At 38.8% G+C, this 23,999-nt stretch overlaps 5 protein-coding genes and 1 non-coding gene across 8 annotated transcripts; 2 read left to right on the top strand and 4 right to left on the bottom strand.

The window, feature by feature from the left end:
- The first annotated feature begins 9,991 nt into the window (after window positions 1-9,991).
- On the top strand, window positions 9,992-12,450 carry LOC105212487 (bifunctional peptidase and arginyl-hydroxylase JMJD5). The gene is made up of 3 exons (XM_011184487.3): window positions 9,992-10,324; window positions 10,374-10,530; window positions 10,591-12,450. The coding sequence occupies exons 1-3, from the start codon at window positions 10,055-10,057 to the stop codon at window positions 11,364-11,366; spliced, it is 1,203 nt and encodes a 400-aa protein (XP_011182789.2). The 5' UTR covers window positions 9,992-10,054; the 3' UTR covers window positions 11,367-12,450.
- LOC105212486 (B-cell receptor-associated protein 31) lies at window positions 12,028-14,171 on the bottom strand. Of its 2 annotated transcripts, XM_011184485.3 has the most exons (3): window positions 14,013-14,171; window positions 13,325-13,883; window positions 12,028-12,654 (listed from the first exon to the last, which is right to left on the bottom strand). In XM_011184485.3, exons 2-3 carry the CDS (start codon window positions 13,826-13,828, stop codon window positions 12,466-12,468), a joined length of 693 nt encoding a protein of 230 aa, XP_011182787.1. In that variant the 5' UTR covers window positions 13,829-13,883; window positions 14,013-14,171; the 3' UTR covers window positions 12,028-12,465. The 2 variants fall into 2 exon arrangements, with proteins under 2 accessions (XP_011182787.1, XP_028896132.1); XM_029040299.2 differs by lacking the exon at window positions 14,013-14,171 and having other exon boundaries at window positions 13,325-13,936.
- Window positions 14,172-14,431: 260 nt separating this feature from the next.
- On the top strand, window positions 14,432-15,312 carry LOC105212484 (protein DPCD). The gene has a single exon (XM_011184484.3). It carries the CDS (start codon window positions 14,571-14,573, stop codon window positions 15,225-15,227), a length of 657 nt encoding a protein of 218 aa, XP_011182786.1. The 5' UTR covers window positions 14,432-14,570; the 3' UTR covers window positions 15,228-15,312.
- Window positions 15,240-16,212, bottom strand: LOC105212483 (uncharacterized). Its single transcript, XM_011184483.3, has 2 exons — window positions 16,053-16,212; window positions 15,240-15,992 (listed from the first exon to the last, which is right to left on the bottom strand). Exons 1-2 carry the CDS (start codon window positions 16,074-16,076, stop codon window positions 15,375-15,377), a joined length of 642 nt encoding a protein of 213 aa, XP_011182785.1. The 5' UTR covers window positions 16,077-16,212; the 3' UTR covers window positions 15,240-15,374.
- Window positions 16,213-16,796: 584 nt separating this feature from the next.
- On the bottom strand, window positions 16,797-23,873 carry LOC105212482 (splicing factor 3B subunit 3). 2 transcript variants are annotated; one of them, XM_029040298.2, is made up of 11 exons: window positions 23,702-23,873; window positions 23,174-23,414; window positions 22,562-22,927; window positions 21,648-22,122; window positions 21,249-21,583; window positions 20,149-20,456; window positions 17,993-19,970; window positions 17,738-17,796; window positions 17,463-17,520; window positions 17,217-17,271; window positions 16,797-17,027 (listed from the first exon to the last, which is right to left on the bottom strand). In XM_029040298.2, the coding sequence occupies exons 2-7, from the start codon at window positions 23,397-23,399 to the stop codon at window positions 17,997-17,999; spliced, it is 3,684 nt and encodes a 1,227-aa protein (XP_028896131.1). In that variant the 5' UTR covers window positions 23,400-23,414; window positions 23,702-23,873; the 3' UTR covers window positions 16,797-17,027; window positions 17,217-17,271; window positions 17,463-17,520; window positions 17,738-17,796; window positions 17,993-17,996. The 2 variants fall into 2 exon arrangements, with proteins under 2 accessions (XP_028896131.1, XP_011182784.1); XM_011184482.3 differs by having other exon boundaries at window positions 17,738-17,799; window positions 17,996-19,970.
- LOC114804025 (small nucleolar RNA Me28S-Gm3113) lies at window positions 17,352-17,431 on the bottom strand. The gene has a single exon (XR_003752323.1). It is a non-coding gene; the product is annotated as a small nucleolar RNA Me28S-Gm3113 (small nucleolar RNA).
- Window positions 23,874-23,999: the final 126 nt, after the last annotated feature.

The following is a 23,999-nucleotide window of genomic DNA, read 5'->3' as shown; positions in this document are numbered from 1 at the left end:
GGAATCATTTGCAATGGAACGTAGGCTCCTTTAACCATTAAAGATTATGATAGAAAAGGAAATTGGGATCTTATTGTCAATTTTAGGTCATGTAAATTGTACTCTATTATTTCCAAGAAATCATGATCACTTGCAATTTTAATTGATTGACGGTTCATTGAAGCTGCTAGCTACTGTATGCCGACATTTGTAGACACTAAGTTTTGCAGCTGCCTACATATGTTCCGCGCGATCTCATGCATCTGCCGCTCAGCTGTTTTCAATTAAGAAACAATTTCTTATTAGAACTCACATATATCCGCATATCAATCGTAGAAATATGCAAACAGACAAACATACATTTATAGATTCAAACGTATTATACTTTCTTGATATTAGTATATGCATTTATGCACTCGCCTATAGTAAACATATTTTTAGATTGCACACACGTGTTAAGTGTATGGCAGCGTGCGGCGTGCTGCACCGCGTGCCACAGGAAAAGCTAAGGCTGATGCAACAGCTGATGTGCACATTTGCGTATCGCCGCTGCCGCGCTGCCACCGAGCAGTCGCTGCCGATGCAGTGCAACGAAGACACCTCGAGCATTAAATTGAAACAAATTTCCTATAAAAGTTGCAAACAATTCTTTGGCGGATGGCATTCTTACTTTCGTACACTGTGCGCCCTTAGGCAGGCTATCTTGATAGGTTGAAAAGACATTTTATTCCACGAAAGTAAATGATGAGTTCCCTTTTAAAATAAAAGATCATTTTTGGTTGCGGTCAGTGACCTTTGACCGTGGTTTCTTTACATTTTGGTCGGGGTCAATGACCTCGGCCTGAGGCTGATCGACTTCGCTGGGGTCCGAAATATGGTCGTCTGTAGTACCAGATTCCAGCATAAGAAAATACATCAAGCTACTTGGCTGTCTCCTGATCGAAACACGCGGAACCAAATCGATCACGTTGTGATAGACGGAAGACATGTCTCCTGTGTTTTAGACGTGCGTACGCTCCGAGGACCAAATATAGACTCGGACCATTATCTGGTCGCAGCGAAGATACGCACCCGCCTCTGTGCAGCAAAGAATGCCCGTCAACAAACACAAGGAAGGTTCGACGTCGAAAAGCTGCAATCGCAACAGACAGCCACGAAATACTCTACTCGACTTGCACTCCTGCTCTCTGAGAGCACTCATCAGCATCTCGGTATAAGGGAACTGTGGAACGGCATCTCAAACTCACTGCGTACCGCTGCAGCCGAAACAATTGGTTTTCGGCAACGACAAAAAACAAGCTGGTACGATGAGGAGTGCCGTCTCGCAGCGGAGAGAAAACAGACTGCCTACCTCGCAACATTGCAAACGACCACAACACGTGCGGGATGGGATAGATACCGAGAGCTGAAGAGGGAAGCGAGACGCATTTGCAGACAAAAAAAGAAAGAGGCCGAAATGCGTGAGTACGAAGAGCTTGAGAAGCTGGCAGACAGAGGGAATGCTCGAAAATTTTATGAAAAAATGAAGCGACTTAACGAAGGTTTCAAGACCGGAGCATCCTCATGTAGAGACCAAGGTGGTAATCTGGTAACCGATGTCCAGGGCATACTGGGATTATGGAGGGAACACTTCTCCGACCTGCTGAATGGCAGTGAGAGTACAACACCAGGAGATGGCGAACCCGATCCCCCAATCGATGACGATGGAACAGATGTTCCATTACCCGACCATGAAGAAATTCGAATAGCAATTACCCGCTTGAAGAACAACAAAGCAGCGGGGGCCGATAGATTATCGGCAGAACTATTCAAATACGGCGGCGAAGAACTGATAAGGTGCATGCATCAGCTTCTTTGCAGAATATGGTCGGAAGAAAGCATGCCTGACGATTGGAATCTCAGTGTGCTCTGCCCAATCCATAAAAAGGGAGATCCCACAATCTGCGCCAATTACCGTGGGATCAGCCTCCTAAATATCGCATACAAGGCTCTATCGAGCGTATTGTGTGAAAGACTAAAGCCCACCGTCAACAAACTGATTGGACCTTATCAGTGTGGCTTTAGACCTGGAAAATCGACAACTGACCAGATATTCACCATGCGCCAAATCTTGGAAAAGACCCGAGAAAAGAGGATCGACACACACCACCTTTTTGTCGATTTTAAAGCTGCTTTCGACAGCACGAAAAGGAGTTGCCTTTACGCCGCGATGTCTGAATTTGGTATCCCCGCAAAACTAATACGGCTGTGTAAATTGACGTTGAGCAACACCAAAAGCTCCGTCATGATTGGGAAGGACCTCTCCGAGCCGTTCGATACCAAACGAGGTTTCAGACAAGGTGACTCACTATCGTGCGACTTCTTTAACCTGATGCTGGAAAAAATTATAAGAGCTGCAGAGCTAAACCGAGAAGGTACAATCTTCTACAAGAGTGTACAGCTCCTGGCGTACGCCGATGATATTGATATCATCGGAAGCAACAACCGCGCCGTTTGTTCTGCTTTTTCCCGCATGGATAAGGAGGCGAAGCGAATGGGTCTGGAGGTGAATGAGGACAAGACGAAATATCTCCTGTCATCAAACAAACAGTCGGCGCATTCGCGTCTTGGCTCCCACGTCACTGTTGACAGTCATAACTTCGAGGTCGTAGATAATTTCGTATACCTGGGAACCAGCATCAACAACACGAACAATGTCAGCCTCGAAATCCAGCGCAGAATAACTCTTGCCAACAGGTGCTACTTTGGACTGAGTAGGCAATTGAACAGTAAAGTCCTCTCTCGACGAACCAAAATCAAGCTCTACAAGTCGCTTATCATTCCCGTCCTGCTTTACGGTGCAGAAGCTTGGACGATGTCAACATCAGATGAGACGACACTAGGAGTTTTCGAGAGGAAAATTTTGCGCAAGATTTATGGTCCTCAGAACATTGGCAACGGCGAATACCGCAGACGATGGAACGATGAGCTGTACGAGTTATACGACGACATTGACATAGTTCAGCGAATAAAAAGACAGCGGCTACGCTGGCTAGGTCATGTTGTCCGAATGGACGAAAACACTCCAGCCCTGAAAGTGTTCGATGCAGTACCCGCCGGAGGAAGCCGAGGAAGGGGAAGGCCTCCACTCCGTTGGAGGGACCAGGTGGAGAGCGACCTGGTTACACTTGGGATCTCCAACTGGCGCCGAACTGCGAAGGAGAGAGACAGGTGGCGCACTATCGTCGATTCGGCTATAACCGGCTAAACGGTTGCAACGCCAATCACATACATACATACAATGACCTTTTAACGGGGTTTGTTTACATTTTTTGACGAGGTCAATGACCTTTCACCGAATCGCTTACATTTTTGGTCGAGGTTAATGACCAGGATTTCTTTAGTATTTCTCAGTACTCAATTAAGGATCCACTGTTGCCTAAAAGTCTAAAAGTCCAATAGGTCCGGTTATCTTACCATGAGGCGGAATAAAAATATTTAGTATTAATTCGAGACTCGCGGTACTTTATTGTACTTTATTGCGAGACACAAAATCGTTGATTGGGATCTTGTTTTTTTATTTAATAAGGCCAAAGTTATTGTTTTGGAACAAGTGGCTGGATAAAAATATTTAGTATTAATTCGAGACTCGCGGTACTTTATTGTACTTTATTGCGAGACACAAAATCGTTGATTGGGATCTTGTTTTTTTATTTAATAAGGCCAATAGCCAAGGATTATTTTTGGGAAATATGTACCAGGAACATGCGGAATTTGATATAATTCAGAAGAACCAATACTAAATATAGGAGAGATTTGTTTGAAAGGAATTCGGAATGTTTGGCCCACTCTTAATACGATTATATTTATACCCTGTCACGAAGTTTGTAACACCCAGAAGGAAGCGTCGGAGGCCCTATAAAGTATATATATAAATGATCAGTACGTTGAACTGAGTCGATTTAGCCAAGCCCATCTGTCCGTCCGTGCGTCTGTCTGTATATATACGAACTAGTCCTTCAGTTTTTAAGACATCGTTTGTTAATTTTGCAGATGTTATTTTCTCTTCAAGAAGCTGCTCATTTGTCGGGACTGCCGATATCGGACCACTTTATCATATAGCTGTCATACAAACTGAACGATCGGAATCAAGGGCTTGTATGGAAAACTTAACTATAACTTAACTATAACCTTAATGTTTCTAGCAAACAACCCGGCTAAAAAGAATTAGTAAAATGTTTTCTTTTTTTTTACTTACTTTTTCTTACGTCTTTAGATTTGCTTAAACACATAGTTACTAAAAGAAATGCACCTGTGAAGGGTATATTAGCTTCGGTACAGCCGAAGTTAACGTGTTTTCTTGTTGAAATTGAAGGGAAGTGCTAAGCTTATGACGCGCAGTGTATCATTCACATATGCATAAGTCTTTATAAATGCTAACGTCGGAAGCCAATAAAATTCTTCTCCATTGAACACATGCGATTATAAACCTCTATACATGTGTATGTATGTATGTAAATACATTCGTTAATATCATTTGGCATTCAGACATTCGTTTGTATATATGGACGTGTTTATAGCTATGTAGATGTACATATATTCCGCTGAATGGCGCAAATGATCTTCAGGTGTTGCACAGCTGATGTCGATAAAGCATTCATCAAAGCGCATAGTAATATGCCGTTATTCTTGATATTAAATCTTGTTGTTGCTATTTGATGTCAGCACTTATAAAGTATGCGTTTTTTTATTCAAAGACAAATTATTGTAAAGAATAAAATATTGTAAAAAATGGTTTGTGAATAAAATATAAAAAACTTTCGGTGAAAGCTCAACTTTTTTTTATCGAGAACTCAAGTGTTAATAATTGATTCCAAAAGAACATGTCGAGTTCTTTAATTGTGATAAGCAATAGTTTAATCAACTTTAGTACCAATGTATATAAATTTTCTTAAATAATACGAATTAAGAAATCTTTGAGTGAAAGCTCATTATCAAAACGTGTCTAAAACTTGTAATATTTTTATAAGATTTTCTGCATTCTCCGAGAATTAGATTCAAATATTAAAAAATGGTTTCCAGAATTTTGAAACTTCAATTTGTGCATTTTCCATGAATTATACTAAAAAAGTTCTTACATGAAGCTTTTTTGTGTTTTTGTAGGATAATTTCGACATTTATTTGAAGTTAGGATCTTCACTTAACTATTCAGAATATAAGTCTTACTCTACATAATAGTAAAATATCTTTCTAATATTTCCATTTAGCTATAATCGTTGCAAAAGCTCACAAGACGCCGAATTTAGACTAAATACAAATTTAGACTATATACAAATAACAAAAATTTATTTAACAAATAGAAGAAGCAATAGTCTTGCCCTGTATTGAAGTCATGAAATGTCTGAATGGGCTTCCGTTGCATGCCACAAGCTTCCCGGAAGTTCATCAGCCACAGAAAACTGCAGCAATGCACGCGAAGTGTCAATTTACCAAAAGCTTCTTTAACTTGTAGTTCAACCGCATCTGAAATAACAAATAGGTTTAATTGAAGGTACCATTTAAGTAAAGGAAAATAGAAGAACAAACTAGTAGATAAATGAATAAAAGCCACTGCATATCTGAGTTCGCAGTGACAACTTCCGTAACGCATCAAAAACGAGATCGCGCAGCAATCAAATCAAGAGTATCGCGGGCATCTTCACGGGACTAGAGAGCATTGTTTTTGCAACACGGATGCAACTGACGATTAAAGCGAGCAACTCAATCGCACTTAGCAAACTAATAACTGGATAGGCAGAAAGCGTGAAGTCGCTGAAGATAGTCGCTTGTCAAACTCGCGTGGCCGCAGCTGGAACAAACACACATTGTAGCTCATATCACATGATCTGGAGGGCGTCAGTGGCCTCCCCACTATTGTGTGCTGTTGCACCTATAAATTTATACAGATGCTTAACTCTGGGTAATTTGCCAGCACAGTCGCGTTAAAATATTTGTTGCAAGACAAGATCAACGACAATTGTCAATTGATCGGTCGGTAAGAAAAATTATAATAAAGAAGTGAATAATAATTATGAGGAGGCATAATAATAATAGACTCGTTGTTGTTTTTGTTGTTGATGATATCGCTGATTGGACGCATCCGGCTGCAAATGGATATTGGAAGTCAAGCAAGTTACTAGTTTAATTTGAAAGCGGCGTTTAAGTGGCGACAGAGTCATATCTACGCGGAGTCGTCAAAGTTCAACGAATTCGGAAAGCTGCTCAGAGGTTGTAACGGTTTTTTGTAAATTAAAAATTAAGTAGTTTTATACTTTAATAATACTAAAGACTCGTCTTTCTGCTTTATAGTCTCTCGACGAACTCGTCCATATTCATGGAGCAGATTTGTGAACTCCGAGAGACAGTTCTAGATGTTTTCAAGATAGAGATTATGTGAAAGCCATTTGAAACTTGACACCTGATTACATATCCATATCATTCAGAATCAAATTCTTAACCTCTAAGATTACTGACTATGACTAAAGTAAAAGAAACGTCAAACTCGTTAAAAGTCAATATCAAGTTAACACCTGGTCAGCGAAAGCAAATTGATTGTTGTCGGTGAAGAACCGCACGCAAATGTCACAACATGAAGACAACAAGAATGACAACTGTGCCGAGAATTCTGTGAAGGTGTTACCCGCTTTCCAAGAAACTTGCGGAAAAATCGAGAGCAACGCGGCGTGTGAACTCAACTTGATGCGCCGCAACAGGCAGCAGCGGAAAAAATGTTGCTACATAAATTGCCAACCATTAAAGACCAACAAGGCTAATGACAGTCACCGCGGAACGCTTGTTGTTGTTGTTGTTTGTCTGTGTGCCAGAACCACACAGCTCAGGTGAAAGCACTTCGCATGCGCGCTGCTCCAATTTCGCGACAAAACGCGACAGACAGCAACATGCGACTCATTTGGACTGCGACTGACTTGTGATTGTTGTCGTTCGTTGCGGTTTGTTTCGTTTTTTGGGCTTTAGCAATGCTTAACGATCGGTGCACATGATAACACGCGCGCAAATCACATCACATTCACCACAGCAGGCAGCCGTAAACGCAATTGATTGCAATCGATAAATAGCTCACGCGGATCCAATGGGAGCTGGACACTTTGAATTCGCTGCTGCGTGCATGAATTCTTGCACGCAAGTGGCGATATCGAATGACCGATCGCGCTGCACAGTACGAGCGTACGCATTATCATGCAAGCCAAACGCTTGCGATAAGCATCTTCAGTCCCGCAATCAGCAGCACCGATCGCACAGCGGCGCGCAGCACGAAGATGTGAGCGCAGTGATCAGCGTTCCGTCGAAAGTTACAGTCATGCACGTCATTCGCGATCGTGACCATATCAGCTGTGCGATCTTGCGACGATCATGCACGCCTCCCTCATGCACCATATGGTGCTCGCTAAGTAGGCGTGTGAGTGTAGGTACTTTGTGATTCGTGCGTATTCGCGGCATTTGAGCTTGGCTCTCCCTTACCACAAATTAGCCGCAACGCAGTTACGAATGCCACACCACCGGTGCACGAGATGTGCTTGCATGCTTGAAGCGTTGTTTATGTGACCCGATCGGTTGGTTGGCGGGTTTCATTCACCAACGCTTTAATATTGCCTCGGCGGGTTGTGGGGTAAATGTGTGTCTGTGCATTAGGCTTCACTGCATTCTGTTGCTCAGTACAAAGGCATTCAAAGCGTTTAATCGTAGTCTGCGTGAAAGATATGAGATCTCACTGTGTTCTTGTATAATGAAGAGGATCTTTTTAGAGATTGCGATAGTAGCTCGTCCTTACTCTGAAAGAACGACGCGAGAGGTCCAAAGGGTATACTTACTAGAAAGTATTGGAAGAATCATATTGCTTCAAAGAATTTACAGATGTCCCACACATTTCCTTCCTTTCTGCATCAGAGAATCTACATCCCAGTCAGCATCAAAAAGGATAGAAGACTTGCATAAAATATCTATCCATAGTAGATATTCATTAAGCTTCCTTAAGACCTACTATAACTGGCATTCCTTCGGAGTCAATGATGACCGCAGTCAATTCCATACGGAAGCTAAGCTAACTCTTAAACCCAATATAATGAATCGTTAATATTAAAATCGTCTCAACTCCCTTCGATATATTCCGTTCGATGTTCCAAAAGATGAAGAAGAAAAGTAGACCAGGCATCCTTTCTAACGAAATGAAAAGGCGGTATCCCAAGTAAGTCTCTTCCAAGAAATTCTTTTAATTTTTGTATACCCACTAATCTGACACCCCTTTCCACGATGCGCTGTGGGTCCGCCAACAAATCTGCAGCAATACCAACAGCAAAACACACCCGCTTATCGATCGCGGAGATCTGCTGACATTCGTGGAAGACAATGAAGTGCGCACGCACAGCAACACGCAGTAAACAAGACAACAACACATGGGCAGTAACAGCAACAGCTGCTGGCAACATGGCTGCATGTTGCTACAATTATTGTGGCGTTCGTCGCCGTTCGCACTGTCGTCGGCATATTTGCAGCAGTTAACGCGCCATTTGCGTCATGTGCTACGTCAGGCTTGTTGCCAATAAGCCATTCCTCGTGTTGCAAGTAGCTCTGACAGCAGCAAACCAAGCCAAAAATACGAGACGAGAGAAATAGAAACAACAAACCACAACAAAGGCGACACAAGCGTACGAAAAGTGCCAAGTGGCAGAACGCGTTGATTGCGCTTATCTTCCCAACGCGATCGTGATCTGCGGCTCGCCAGCGACCGCCAACGGCAGGAACAGACCCACCGACTCAACGCAAGTGAACACGAAGTACGAGTGCACGACGCAGTGTCTATACATATATTGAATGCGTGTTGTTGCTCTATTTTAAGTTGCTCGTTTGATTGGTTTGAATGTTTGGCATGCCGGAGACAATGCAGCAGCTCTCATGTGGCTCCAGCAGCCTAGGACATGTACGCCACATGGTATACTGTTGTAAATGGTTGCAAGGCTATTGTTGTTGTTGCAATATCTGCACGTGTGCCTTGCAACTAGACAGTGCACGCTTCACTTGCGTGCTGATTAGTTGAGGCGTGTGGCAGGATCGAGAGTCATTAGACGTCAGACAACTAGCGTGGAATTCAATGTGGCTGATGAATGCTCAGTGCTGAAAGAATAGTACGGTAAGTACTACAATGCTGGAGTAGCAAAAGGGATGAGTTTACCTTCAATCAGTTCAGACACACCTGATCGGCCTCGTCTCTTTGGAAAGCACGGCTGGCTGGCTAATACGAGATCTCATCACGTTGCATGCAACAAAATCTCACTCACCTAGTTGTCGAATCGTTACGCTGATTAATCATTGTTTGTATAATCCGATCTAATGATCCACAATTGCAGTTAATAAATCGCTTACTCGTTAGTACCGTTAAACTTCTGCGACGTGGCATCGGTAATTCTTGTTACAGTGGGTGTGAAAAATATCGAGAATTGGTGGAAGTGGTTACACGAGGCAATTTGAATCCTGCATCCTAGCAATAGTTGGGGTTTTGACAACCAGACGCCTCTCACGGGAAACGGGTTGATGTATAATAAGTCTGTGTATGATATTAAGTTGGCGTTTCCCCAAGTTCCAGCACAGTTATCTCTACTTTAGGAATTCAATAAACTTCCGGACTCCTCAAAATCATATTGTCTAAAGGCTAACAATTATAAAGAGAGTGAGCTTATCCCCGTTCCCACAGTAGAAGAATATACGTAACCGGGACGGAGCCGGTCTGTTATCCCGGCTCCTGGATTAAGTATTCAAATTATGAAATATGCTTTTAAACAATATTTTAAATAAATGCTCAATTTCTCACAGCAAACTAGTTAGAGTAACTAAATGTTAATCACATTTAATAAAATTTAGATTTTATTTTAATAAAAATTTATTTTCATCAATTAATTCTGCTTAGTGTGGTATGATTGAACAGTTTTGTTATAAAATAAATGGTCCGGCAACACTAAAAAGACATCAGCTGTTTCTCCACTATAAAATAAATAAAATTTTGGAGAGAAAACTTTGGAGAACGCTTAAACAAAAATAATAACAAATGGCAGATAATTTAGAAATATATAAATATTTACCAAAATACAAAGAAATTGAAAACATATTGGAAAATGAGGCTGAAGCAAATTACATACTACGCTTGGCAACAGCGAACGTTGAAAAGGCTAACTCAAAGGTATATGAATACAACGAAGAAGTGTACTACTTGGTCAGCAGTTTAGCGGACAAATGCTGGGAACGCATACACACTGGACACTTCAGTGCAGTGCCACTTGAGGTGCGCAAGATTTATGCCTTATCCAATTATTTCAAAGTAGGTGTTATAGCTTCAGTAGCAGCTTTGCTGAAATTATGCTTTTAAGATATTTTATTTGCTTTGCGAAGGTGTTGCTAAACAGCAGTTAATACGCTGTTCCGAAGTGCTCGATGAGGCTATACTGATTGGTTGTACACAAGAGTTATATGAAGGCAGTGATGAGTTCCAAACACAATTGACAAGTTATATTAACAAAGCGTTAGGTAAGTTTTAATATTGCCTAAAATAGTACAATTAAATGATATTTTGTTGCTCTATTGAAGACAGTGCGCAGTCACAGCTGCCAATTATTGAGGAACTCAAGCGTCAACAAGTTAAAAGTGACATACCAGTGCTGGATTGCCCTTCAATAGAGGATTTTCGCGGAAAATGCTTCACAAGCGAACATCCCGCATTGCTACTCAACACAATAAAGCATTGGCCAGCACTACAAAAGTGGCGTGATCTTAATTATATACACAAACTGGCGGGTAATCGTACAGTACCCATTGAGATTGGCGCCAATTACACCACCGAGGAATGGTCGCAGCAGTTAGTGAAAATACGCGACTTTCTACAACGCCAATTCACAAGCTACGACAATGAAATCGAATACTTAGCACAACATGAGTTATTCGATCAAATACCTGCGCTTAAAGCCGATATACGCATACCGGACTATTGCACTTTACGTGCGAGTGATTGTGAAAACTCGACACACGTTTCTATAAAAGCATGGTTGGGTCCTAAGAATACAATATCGCCGTTACATTATGATCCCGAGCATAATTTATTGTGTCAGGTGTTTGGTAGAAAGCACATAATATTGGCTGCACCAGCGGACACGGCAAATCTGTATGCACATGATTCGGAAATGCTTTGTAATACCTCGCAATTGGATGCGGCGCAATTGGACTTTGAAAGGTTTCCGTTGGCAGCAAAAGCAACATTTTACAATGTTACATTGCAAGCGAGCGATTGTCTTTATATACCACCAAAATGGTGGCATTATGTGCGCGCTGAAAGCGAAAGCTTTTCGGTCAGTTTTTGGTGGTCATGAATTAAGTATGTATGCTTTAAGCAGAAAATAAAATAATACCCGCATGTAAATCGCTTTAAGTATCATTATACACTTAATAAATATTTATGACTGAAACCAATAAATAATGGTGTCCAATGTTCTAAGCACAAAACAACAATTATTGTTGACTTTATCAAAGTACACAAAGAGTATGATTGCATTTGATAGCAAATTTTATTATTTGCGTTTTCGTGTACTTTGCTTATCAGTTGAATTTATAGTTAAACATTTCAATTTTACTAACCAAACTATATGGAAAGCACAAATTGTTTAATAATGACGAAATGTTTGTGATAGTAAATGCTAAATGAAATTCTATTTTTAATCAAACAAATACATATATGTAGGTATTAAAAACTGGTTAAGCTGTCTAAAGCCGCTACCGAAATATTTAATGTACACGCATGCTTTAAATGCGCACAACAATTCGCTGATGTGTACTAATGGATGAATCATCATCACCAATTCAACAGTTGTCTTGTGGGTATGTTTGTGTATATTGACATTTTTATTTCGCATAGTTAATTATACACTAGCACTAGCTGAGCATGCCATGACATTCACATAAAAAATTTTGAAGTAGCATAAATGTCAGCAGACACATGGCGAAGTAAGATAATTAAATAAATAAATAAGAGTATTTGCATGTCAATTCAAGCATACAGCTATTTATTAATAATTCAAGTTTTCTGTATATAAAAAAAGAAATAATACGTTTAAATATGTGAGAAAATATTAACCAACACGCTAAAGATAAATTCTTAAGAGAACTACAAAGCAATTAGAAGAAAGATTTTGATCTGTATAAATATTAATTATTTGTTATTTTTAACGTTCATACATATATTTATATATACTACTACTAATATAAATCGCTTTCCATAACATTTCAGAGAATTTCTTTCAATTTAAATAAACACATCACTTTTCATTTTAAAATTCTTCAAGTCTCTTTGAGATGTAAACGACAGTCCATAAACCGTTTCAGCTGCAGCTGCATATGTAACTCAGTAGCAAAAATATGTTTGAAGTGATTAAATCGTATATTTTTCCATTGAGTACTGACTACTTTCTTCGCTTAATCGTCCTTCTTACCGCCGCTATTGTCGCTGATTGTAATCTTCTTTCGCAATTTGCTATATTCGTCGGTAAGTCTGTCGTACTCCTTGTTCAAGCTTTCTGCTTGCGATTTTAAAGCCTCCTTATCCTTCTTCTCACGATTCAAGTCGGCGGTGAGCTCTTGTACTTTCTTACGCATTTCATTGAGCTGAAAGTGATATAATTTTTAACATCTTTGTTCTGTTCTACTAAAAGCTAAACTCCACACTATGTGTGCGTGTCTTAGAATTTATAATGTTCCTTTAAATCTACTGTAATATGTGGTTTAGGCGAGCAAACTTGTTTTTTTTTAATTTTATTTTTAACTGAGGCTGGCACTGAGTCCTTGTACACGTCTCCGCAATTTTAATATCTGTGCAAGTTACCCGGTAGGAGTAAACGACGAAAGGAATAGACGAAAGAATTATATTCTTGAAGTGGATAGTAATATAACAGCCAAGGCATTTTTTATACAAGCATCGGAAGCGTTAGAAAACTATTTTTTTTTTTTACTATACATCCATACAGAGTATTTCATTCTATCGACAAAAACGTCTAAATTAAAGTTATACAGAGCAGCGGTTGACATATTTTCCTAATTAGAGCCGTAGATTAGTAAACAAAAAAAAGATTTGTGCAAGCTTGTTCCAGGTTATAACTAAAAACTAAACTGAGTATATATGTGTGTGAAAAATATATATTACTCAGTAAAAAAAATCCAAAACATTGTTTCGTTGCACACTTTTCGGTACAAGAACTCATTTTTGTACAGCCCAAGCCAAAACCAATAACAAATTCAACCAAAAGAACGACAAACAATTTGGTAATACGTGGCTTACCTCATTAAGTGTGGTATCCTCAGTGGCTTCCTTTGCTTTCTCGGTACTCTTCTCGGCCATCAATGTACGTGCAGCTGCTGTGGCACTTTGTGCCTGTTTCATTGAAGCTTCACTTTGAGCTAACAAGTTTGCCTGCGCAGAGATCAGTGTAATCAGACGACGTATGACTAACACCAGAAAGATTGCAAAACCCGAAATATAAAAGTTACGTTGTGCACGGAAGAGACGCATGCTATGCTGCATTTCGACATTCAGATGTTCGTGACCGCCAGCTTCGTGCGTCGAATACTTTCTCATTTCACGAATTGCATCCAATAGGAATAAAATTAATACACCCATTATGAGGAAGAAGTATAAATGCGCCTGCTGTGCCAGCATCGCTAAAAACTTCGATTTGAAGAAACGATTCCATTTGTAAGGACTGGCTATAGGCAATACCAGGAGAAGTACAACCACAATTTCTGCGTACAGAAATGAGGCAATCAAAGTCCAGACAAGACTCATTTTGCTGCTTTTCACAAAAATTTAGGTTTCTGGAACAACTTTTCTTCTTGGCGAGCTGTAAAAATTTCGGCGAAAATTAAAAACAAAACAATATATATTTTTATATCTTCTCTATGCTTAATACTTCGTGCCTTGTCTTTTGTACTATTTTTAGATTATTACCCTAGTAATTTGAATTTCTTACTTTTATAGATTAAATTTTGCGAAAATTTAGTACTGCGCTGCTGCTAATTGCGCTGCTTTGATTGAAGTTCAGTCAGTTTCAGGCGATGATGTGTATTTTCCACAGTTATATTAGTGCACTTCTTTTAACAACAAATTAAAATAGCAATTTCATAAGTGCGAGCGGGACAATTAAAAATTACCGGCAAATATTTGTATTACTTCTTTATTTATAGCAGAGTTGCACACAATTGCATTTTTTATTACTAAATAAATAATATTTATTATGCATAATAAGCTAGCATAAAATTATAATTATATATTTATAGTTAGTTTATTTATGAATAGTTTATATATGTACATTTATAGTTAAGCAAGTAGGCGAATAGATTTTTAATCTTCAAAATTTGTTATTAATGTGGCAGCACTAGAAGTAGCTTCAAAACAAAACGTGCGCTGATAGCAACTTATTTACTTCGATCAAACAATTTGAAAATAACAAATAGCACATAAATTGTCAAGTTCATTAATTTTTTCTACTCATAATTCTAAAAGTTCTTTAATTAAATTAAATAAAAAAATGACATACGAAAATTGGCTTAACTACTTACGTAGTGCTGAAAAACATTCAATGATCAGTGGCCGTTGCCGCAAAATACATTACAAATTCCCAGATGGTCAGCAAATGGCTGAGGAGTATAGCCTGGAAACAGGCATAGTGCAGCATAGAGCGTGGCGCAAATGCAAACAACTGATGGGAGAACCCGAGTGGGACGTCGAATTGGGTGAAACGCCACGCCAAATTAATCAGGCGCTTGGCGGTGGTGGTGATGCAGACAACTCTAATATGAACAATGATTTTACGCTGTTGGAGAGTAACACCTCGCCAGCGCTTACCAAACGTGTCACCAAGAAAAACATAGAATGGCGTATACGTAATTTACCATATCCAATTGATGTGTACCAAGTTACAGCAGATCCCGATAAACGTGCTATTGTTGTGCGTACCACAAATAAAAAGTATTACAAAGTAATCTCAATACCTGAATTGGACCGTTGTAATCTGCTGCCAGCGCAAGCAAATATTAGCACACACCATCAGTACAACACACTGATTATAACATACAGTAAGCCACCGTTGTTGAATGAAATGGAAGCACAGGTGTTGTTGTTATTAAAGGATGTCGAAACAGAAACCGACATGGAAGCCTTACTACAGGGTTTGCTAGCGAAATAAAAATATGTACCGTTATGATTTTATTGTAATACTTTAATGAATTAAACTTATACTTATTGTATATTTGTTTGATATACATAATACATATGTTGTCTATGCATTGCCATACGCAAGAGATCGTCAAATATTCGAAATCTATATACACTATTATTCTTTATGGAAATTCGCGGTTAAATCAGTCAATGAAGGAGTTGAAGCATTGTAGGAATGATATTCGAAAGAAGGTAATTCGAGCGGCGTTAACGATGGTATCTCATCGCTGTCGGTTATGTAGAAAGCTGGTCTCTCTTCATCCCGTTCATTCGTTGGCTGTGTAATTGGTGCACTTGCTTTCACAAGTCCCTCAGCAATAGTATTCGCAATACGAAAATCTTTGTTTTCTCTGCTGCTGGTACGTTTCATTGGTGATATGTTAAGTTTAATGTCAAACTCACGCACTGTACGATCAATGGACTTGGCGACGGACTGTGCAGTCAAATTGCTGTCTGTTCTAAACAATAATACTGGTGTGTTTGTTGTTGTGGCCGATAGTGGCACAATTTCTTTGTGCTTCAAACTTTCATGCTCTTGCTTATGCATTTGTATTTGTGATAACTTTCTCTGGTATTCCCATTTTTGTGTATTCAGCAATTCCACAGATTTTGGCATCAGTGCCGTTTTAAATGCATCTTGTAGATATATCAAAGAGGTTTCTATTGCCTTATAGGCGTCGTCATAGCGATGGCGATTTAGAAAGCGATTAGCGCGTCGCTCGTGGAAATGTGCCTGAAAATACAATATTAAATTAAATGTATGGCTTTTAGTAATTTTATGTATTATTCTTACCAAATTTAAAGGTGCGTAATCCATTATTTTGTATCCTTAGTTATAGTTATAGAAAATTTTGGCTAATACGCAAAATTGTTGTGATAAGAGCGTTTATTTACGCAGTGCACAAAGTTTATAAAATCAGCTGTTTAATGGCAGGGTTGCTTTGCATTTTCAACAAGTGCTGGTATAATAGCTAGATAAATCTACTCCGAATATTAGGAGTAGGATTGAGATAATTATCTAGGAGGAAAAGCAGACATTTTAAATTGTTGTGTTTGATATATATATGACCAATGTCAAAGCGATTACATATTTAAATAAAATATCGCTTCGAAATTTTGCTTTATCCAGAGGGTATCTATATTGTAAATCGTTCATATACCCTTTAGACCCTCAATAAAAATTTGGGAAATGGAATGTAATAACTGTTGTTGTATGAGCAGAAAGCACTCCTCAAATAGTTTCGAGAAATGTTACCAAGTTTAGTCCTCGCCAGCATATAAATTCCGCTTTGTGCAAATTACATCGACCTTTTAAATGATATTTCAATAAGTTCTCGAGCTAAACTACGCATTTCCGGCTGTTACTTCAATATAATAAAAGGTAAGCAAGAACTCCCGGTCCCTTCCGATATAACGTAACCAGATTCAGATCAATAGTATCTCTCAAAGCTCTCCACAAAAATGCGAAGTGTTTGATTGCTGTTACCCAAGATAACAAGTTGCCATCTTCAACGTTTTCACGTTCATTAAAACACAATTTCTACATTTTAAATTTAATTTTATTTTATTTATAATTGAGATAATAAGTTAATTGTTTGTTCAGTCACTCTAACACACAAGCTTTTACATACTAAACATAAATGCTCTACTAGAATAAGCAAGCGAACTTAGCCTCTAAATTATGTATTATACTAATATTTTTTCATCTTGAAATGGGCAGTCATGAGTGGTTGTTTTTCAATAAGAATTTACAAAATACTGCTGAGATCTGCAATGAGAAACGAGAAGAAAAATTCATTAATAATTTTGTAAGCACAAACAATAAACAAATTAATTATATTGAAATTAAATTTCAGTAATAAATTTTTAATCAACTAAAATCATAAGTCTAACATATTTGGATCATCATAAACAATTTTAGAAAGAAAGAAGAAAGTAATATTAAATAAATACTAACCTTTGAACAATCTCAGCAGTGTCCTTATATGTAGTATACATTAGAGCCAATTAAACTGCAAAAGAAAAATAAAAATGTTTTTATAGTTTTTCAACAATTTTATGTGAAAACGCAATGATTTTTAAAAATAATTAACAAAATCAGTTAATAATTTACACTAATCAAATGTTTTCATAGGTGTCCCAAGGTAAATCGTTGCTCATCATTAAATTTTTAATATTTCATATGAATATTTAACGTACTAACCTAATAAACGCCAATTGCATGTCGTATGAATGATGCATCTTAATATTACGCCACTTATCTGAAAAAAGAAAGAGGAAAATTAAAATACTGAAAAATAAAATACTGCTTAGAATATTTTTTTTCTATTATGTATGAGTTTTGAAAAAATCAGTTATATAAATTTACGCTAATCACAGTTTTCATAGGTGTCCCAAGGTAAATCTCTAATCATCAGATAATTCTTACAATTCACTTATAAAATTAAATTTATTTGCTTTTTTTTTTGCAATTCTTACCTCTATATAATATAATTAAGCAATCCTTTAGTACCACATTCCAGTACAAACTCCATAAATAACTGTAAATAGAAAGAAGATAGCAATAAGTATCCTCGAAAAAACACTTTTAAAATAAAAGTATTTATAAATAAAAAAATCAGCTGTAAGTCCGGATTGTTGCAATCATAAGATTTCAGTTTCTAACATATGTGTCTTTTGAACAATGATCATCACGTAAATAAATAACGTAAAGCTAAATTCTTCACAACAACTCACCTTAGAAGGCATAACGTGTGCGTATGTCCTCCAGCTTTTTACAAATCTGATTCGGCGTGCGGAACATATCGCTGGCAATGCTCTTTTGCTTGGCCGGATCAATAGACAAATATTGTTCGCACAAATCACCATCTAACACATTCTTCACGGTGTAGTAAGAACTGCGGTAGCTGAGATGATCCCGGCCGCATAGCGGTGGATTCTCATTGCGCATATGCATTTCCAAGTGTTGGAAGAAATCGAAATCTTCACGACTAGTAAACGGCACAAATGCACCGACTGTACCGCTGAGTGTGGCATAGATCATTGCCTCAGAGCCACCGGGTATTAAGGTAGCCTTCTGCAATGACATGATGATTTCGCCCACATGGAAAGAAGAAATGTTCTCCGACTTTTGCGAAGCGCCAGATAGCAGACCGCGATCCCACAACGATTTAGTGCCAGTTGGATCTTCGTCCACATCATCGGTAACCGAATGTGGCAGCCGCTGTACGCTCATATTGCCGAATTTATCGGCAATGGCAATTGTGTCATAATCCAGCAGTGTTGTGGCCGTTACCCAACGTGGATGTGTATCGTCAGCGAATATTATAAGCTGATTTTCGGCGCGTTTATAGCGTATAAAGAACACCGATTCTTGCACATCTGAGACGTAGACACGATGTCCCATCGCTTGTATATTGACAATCTGATATGGAATGTGTTTGTTCTCGCATTTTCTGAGCAGCTTCTTCTTGCCCAAATCATAAATGCGCAATATACGACCACAACCAGCCAATAGACGTCCCTGGAAACCAGCCAACGCACCAGGTACTTCCTCGATTTCAGTGCGATGCATAAACTCTATATTCGAACAGGTCGGATCAATTTTGTAGATGTCAATGCAGCCACCGTTTGTTATGCGCGGATTTAACTGCAATTCTTTGGCCACACCAACTGCCAGATAATAACGTCCGTCAGCCGCGATATTGAACTTGAGTACGCACATTGCCATGATAGCCTCGTTTTGCACAAGCGGTATTTTAAATAACGTATGACCATGTATAGGATCCAAGCCGCGTATCTGTGATGCCCACAAACCCAAACCGGCTTTCGGTGATGAGAATGTTTCTTCGGGCAAAATTTCATTGATAAATGCATTCGCCATTTCGTTGGCCAACTCGCGTTCCTCATCGCCGGCAGCCATGCGCATTTCTTCCGCCATTTGCTGTTTACGCGCATTCTTCGTCTCATCCGTGTACGCATTGTGATCGGTCTCGGCAATAATCATGCGCCCAGTGTCGGGATGTATGGCAAAGGCGCGTGGCGTGTATTCGAGTGGAAATGAGACCTGATTGAATACTGCGCCCAACTTTTCCAAAGCCAAAATACGCAAAGTATTCGTTGAAATGGCAACAATACCTTCGCTACATTGTTCACTGGAGAAACCCGAAGCGTACTCCAATGTTTCATACGATAATGGTGTCAAATGGAAACGATTCTGATGATAGTACGAAAGCCAAGTACGACTGGACATGGCAAGAACAGCCTCAGAGCCTTGCATGCGTATGCGGAAGAGCTTCACTGGACGTGAGCCCAAATAACGCGTACGTGTATCAGCTAAATCACCCGACACTGGATCGAGTACTGTACGTAACAGTACACCGTTGCTTAGACCAATATTCAAGTAAATTGTGCCCTTTGTAGAAGTGTTGGCGCTGCGTTCAGTGGGCTCATCATTTGCACCACTCGTAGTATTCTCCGTATGACCCATTTCCACAATGCAAAGCGACTCGGCGGGTGATGGTAGAGCTTGCATGGAGCATGGCGATAGACAATTATTTGGATCCAATGAGATTATGCGCACGGTGTTATCAGCTAAGCCGACGGCCAAAAACCATGAACGCTGCTCACCCTCCGGTACTTGACCCAGTGCCATGCACATAATTTCATTGGGCATTTCAGAACGCTCGGTATATTCATTAAGCTCGCCAGTCTGTAAATGGAGAAAGTTAACGTTAGTATGACTTATATAGTTTTTAGTTAAAAATTAATCATATTTTTAGTATTTGGTCAGCACTGCAGGACACAAGAGTGTCTCAACACGATTGTTCTTTAACGTGTTTTTGTCATCATAATGAAAGTTTTCTAAATATTTCTACGTATTTGCTTACCGCATCCATTTCGAAGTAAACTAGCTCTCTTCCCGAGAGTGTTATGACCACTTGACGTTGATTTACGGCACATTTTGTGATCGATTTCTTGCCAGGCGCTTTCCACTCGTTCACACGCTTATCGGAGCGTATATGACGTATACCATCGGGATATACTTGAACCAGCGCATCGTCGCCCAATGAGGAACAACTCAGTGTAGGCGTTGTGCCTAAGAAACCGCTATCCGTTACCTCTTCAACGGTCTCGCCGATACTTAAAACCAGCGTAGCATTCACGAAAGACACTATTATATAAGCGTCGAATTCATCTACAAGAGAAGATCAAAATATACGCAAAATGCGGGGTTAGTACACTTTGCTTTGTCTTCAATTTATAGTATCTTTTTCAAATAATGTGATATATATACATATATCTGTTGACAATGAATAATCAGATAACCTTAGTTTTAATCAAAGAAAATCAGTTGAAACACGGAAAAGTAACATCATTGTATATTCATTGCCAACACACACAAACACACACACACTTTTTTGTTTATCGCTTTGTTTAGTATCTGTATCATATGTAAAAACAGCTTAAACATTACACTGATCAAAAAATCAGCGATTTCAAGAAATGTTGCCTTACCTATATTTGTGATGTTATTTAAGACAATTTAACTAATTGTACACACGCACAGTTAATTAAGCGTCATGTGTATATCATTAAATCATTTCATAATAATTTTATGCACAAGTAACTCGATAGTCACGCCGACCGGCACAACACAATGCAAGAGTTAACCGCCTGAAATAGAAGAGAACTGGTGTTTGATTTTTATGTTCTTCTAATTAGGTGCTTTTGCATGTAGGACTATTAAAACCTTATGTGTACAAATGTTAAATATGAGGAACATGGATGTTTGGTAGCTTTGGGTGAGGAGATGAGGAGGATTACGTATACATAAGCATCAAATACACCAGTTTACATTAAAAATATTGTACAAATATAGGTAAAATGCAAGCAATGCGTAAGTTGTACACGTATTTAACTTGCATTTTCGACTCTCATTTCTTAAACTATAGAATGAATGACATTTAAATTATGCATTAACACTAACCGTCAACACGTTTCTTAACCGTCCATACAGCGTTAGGGTTGCCTGGCAGTTCCGACACAGCCATTTCGCTGACTTCTAAGCCATGACGCAGCACACGCATGGTGGAACGTGGTCCACGACCGCACAACACATACAATTGCGGGGTGTCTTCGTTGGCCAAATCGGCTACTTGTGATGAAATTATTGGCGCAAATGAAGGTATTTCATCTACCATAACTAGATTTTTCAGTGGACGTGGTGCAAAGAAGAATGTTTCACCCTCTTCAAGTGGCATAGCTGAGCTGAATTCTGGCTCATCATCATCGTCGCCAAGATGCGCAATTTGATATAGATAGCTAAAAATAATATAATACAAGTTATACAACATTTTCTTTTAACTACTATTTTTTTTAAACTTACTGGTTGCCAAATTCACAAGCTACAAAGAGGAAACCGGTTTTCAATACGCACATAGCAATTGCCGGCGGTACAGTATCGAAATATTTGAGCTTAATCTCTGATACAACATCGTCATCGGTTTCGAGTGTGACTTTAAAGATATCACCCTGTTCGGTTTGCACCAAAAAGAAGTACATGCTCTTGGTGCGATGTGTTGCCGAACATATGAATATCATGCCACGGTCAGGATCATCCAAATCATTGCGACGACGTGGTATAGGACAACGTATGTCATGCTGATCACCCAAATTCTTATATGTGAGATAATTTTCTGAGCAAATTAGTACACCGGAAGGACCATCATTGCCACCAGGGACAGATATAAGAAAGTTGGCGTGTTCCTCCAATGGTTCCGAGTACTTGCGCACAACGTGGTTAAGACCAAGATCCAATTCGTAGAATGTCAGTGTTTGTTGTGTGCGTTGTGCTGCTTCACCTGCAATGTTAAGAGAATAACTTTAGAATGACTGTATTATGACCAAATGTTCATATTTAAATTCAAGTTCATTGTTAACATCTAATCAGTGAAGTATTTGCGGATAATTTTGCTACAAATACCAATGGTTCAGAGGCTAATGTTTTTTATAGCACTTTGCCAAGCCAATTAGGTTGTAAAGTCACCTAACTGGCATGTCTAAAAAGTGCACAAGATTTATTAATTGCGAAAAAAATCTCAACATTTATATATTATGATAGTTAACATGTTGGCGACATATCAGTGAAGTATTTGCAGATAGTTAAATACAAGTACCAATGGTTCAGTAGCCATTTTCTCTGGCACTTTGCCAAGCCAATTGAGTAGTGTTTGATCTACATAACCAGCATGTCTATAAAGTGCGACTATAAATATATAAATGAAATGTTTCTTAACAAACCTGTTGGATCATTGTCGGCCTCTTCGTAATCGATCTCCAAACATGCGAACAAAGGGTTATCGAAACCAACATCCACACCCACCATATGATAGGTGAGCGTATTTGACTTATGTGCTTCCAAAGGCGATGAAATCGTAAGACGTGCTTGTGTGTCACGATTAAGTATGTAAGCCAACTTTTGCTTTTCTACAGCGCCAATCATGACCGCACGACCTTTAGGGTCAATGGCAAAATACTGGCCGGGCACAATGCGCCGACAACCAGATTTTCCAAAAGTCTCTTGATGTACTTTATCTAGAGAATTCTTAGTTGGATTATACTCAAGTATGACAATTCGACCAGAGTCTGAACCAACGACAATATAATCTAAAAAAAAATACAAATTATTTGTTTTTAAAAACAGTATATATTGGTGTTGAAATTTTTGCGTTTAATATGTTTCTCAGAGTTTCAGTTCAATATGGCACAAAACCATATCAAATGCGACGCCAAGTTATTTTCTATTGCACTTAGACGGTTATATAAGTCTTATTGAAGTATTCAATTGTATTTGAAATTTCAATAGGGATTCGTGCCAAAAATATTTCTTAAATATAATATCCAATCACTCACCTTTTGTTCCACCCGTCAATCTGAATGACATTAACGCACGTATGCAACCGAACACCTCCACCGATAAGACGGTGTGTACTTTGCCCGTATTCGAATCTGGACGTACCAATTCAAGAGATTTGCCACGGGAAAGTATAACCTCTTGATGTTTACCACCAGAGAAGTTGCCATGAACGGCGTGGGTAACACCGGTACCCTTTTGTAATGTCAAATTGTATAAATACATCTTGCAACAATTTCACTAAAACAAGAGAGAAAAAGGCAAGATTAGTATTCGCCTCCTTAAAAGATTTCCTAAATTAAACTAATTCGACTTTGAAATGTCCTACCCTCGAATACCATGGTTACAGTAATGAATTTCGGTGTAACCTAACGATGCAAATGAGTAGCAAAATTTTGTTTCTTTAGCACGTTCAAATTGCGACCATAGCACAGACATTTCTGTGTCTCTGGAGATACATCGTGCAAAAATTTATAAATTTTCTAAAATAACTATTTTTTCAATTAGTTTATGCAATAAACAAATACCTTTCGTTCTTATATCCAACAAATTAGTTCATTTACTATTGGATGTGAGCAGATTTAATTGGCGTACATCCGCCATTTTGTTAAAACTTCACCGGAAACATTTTACACCAAAAGCGAAGTATTTCTCAAAGAAATGAACCTCTCCCATCGGCGAACGAAATTGAAATGAACGAAGTCGGCGAAAAGCCGGAGAAAGTGGAACATGAAAAGGGATGATTGTGAAGTTGGCTGTGATTCGTAGAGTTGTCAAGTCTGTAGAAATTTTAATGTATTTTAACAAAATTGTTAAATTTCTTTA

Source organism: Zeugodacus cucurbitae, chromosome 4 (genome assembly GCF_028554725.1).
Source record: "Zeugodacus cucurbitae isolate PBARC_wt_2022May chromosome 4, idZeuCucr1.2, whole genome shotgun sequence".
Classification (NCBI taxonomy): domain Eukaryota; kingdom Metazoa; phylum Arthropoda; class Insecta; order Diptera; family Tephritidae; genus Zeugodacus; species Zeugodacus cucurbitae.
Note: the sequence above shows the minus strand (reverse complement) of the source record. Positions and strands in the feature narration are given on the sequence as shown.

Excerpts from the sequence above, each read along its gene's own strand:
- LOC105212487 (XM_011184487.3), top strand. The coding sequence starts at position 10,055 with ATGGCAGATAATTTAGAAATATATAAATATTTACCAAAATACAAAGAA. Across the intron at positions 10,325-10,373 it reads CCTTATCCAATTATTTCAAA|ATATTTTATTTGCTTTGCGA; the intron begins GTAGGTGTTATA and ends TATGCTTTTAAG. Across the intron at positions 10,531-10,590 it reads TTATATTAACAAAGCGTTAG|ACAGTGCGCAGTCACAGCTG; the intron begins GTAAGTTTTAAT and ends GCTCTATTGAAG.
- LOC105212486 (XM_011184485.3), bottom strand. The coding sequence starts at position 13,828 with ATGAGTCTTGTCTGGACTTTGATTGCCTCATTTCTGTACGCAGAAATT. Across the intron at positions 12,655-13,324 it reads AGGATACCACACTTAATGAG|CTCAATGAAATGCGTAAGAA; the intron begins GTAAGCCACGTA and ends TATCACTTTCAG.
- LOC105212484 (XM_011184484.3), top strand. The coding sequence starts at position 14,571 with ATGACATACGAAAATTGGCTTAACTACTTACGTAGTGCTGAAAAACAT.
- LOC105212483 (XM_011184483.3), bottom strand. The coding sequence starts at position 16,076 with ATGGATTACGCACCTTTAAATTTG. Across the intron at positions 15,993-16,052 it reads ATTACGCACCTTTAAATTTG|GCACATTTCCACGAGCGACG; the intron begins GTAAGAATAATA and ends TTGTATTTTCAG.
- LOC105212482 (XM_029040298.2), bottom strand. The coding sequence starts at position 23,399 with ATGTATTTATACAATTTGACATTACAAAAGGGTACCGGTGTTACCCAC. Across the intron at positions 22,928-23,173 it reads ATTGACGGGTGGAACAAAAG|ATTATATTGTCGTTGGTTCA; the intron begins GTGAGTGATTGG and ends ATTTTTTTTTAG. Across the intron at positions 22,123-22,561 it reads GGCCGACAATGATCCAACAG|GTGAAGCAGCACAACGCACA; the intron begins GTTTGTTAAGAA and ends TTAACATTGCAG.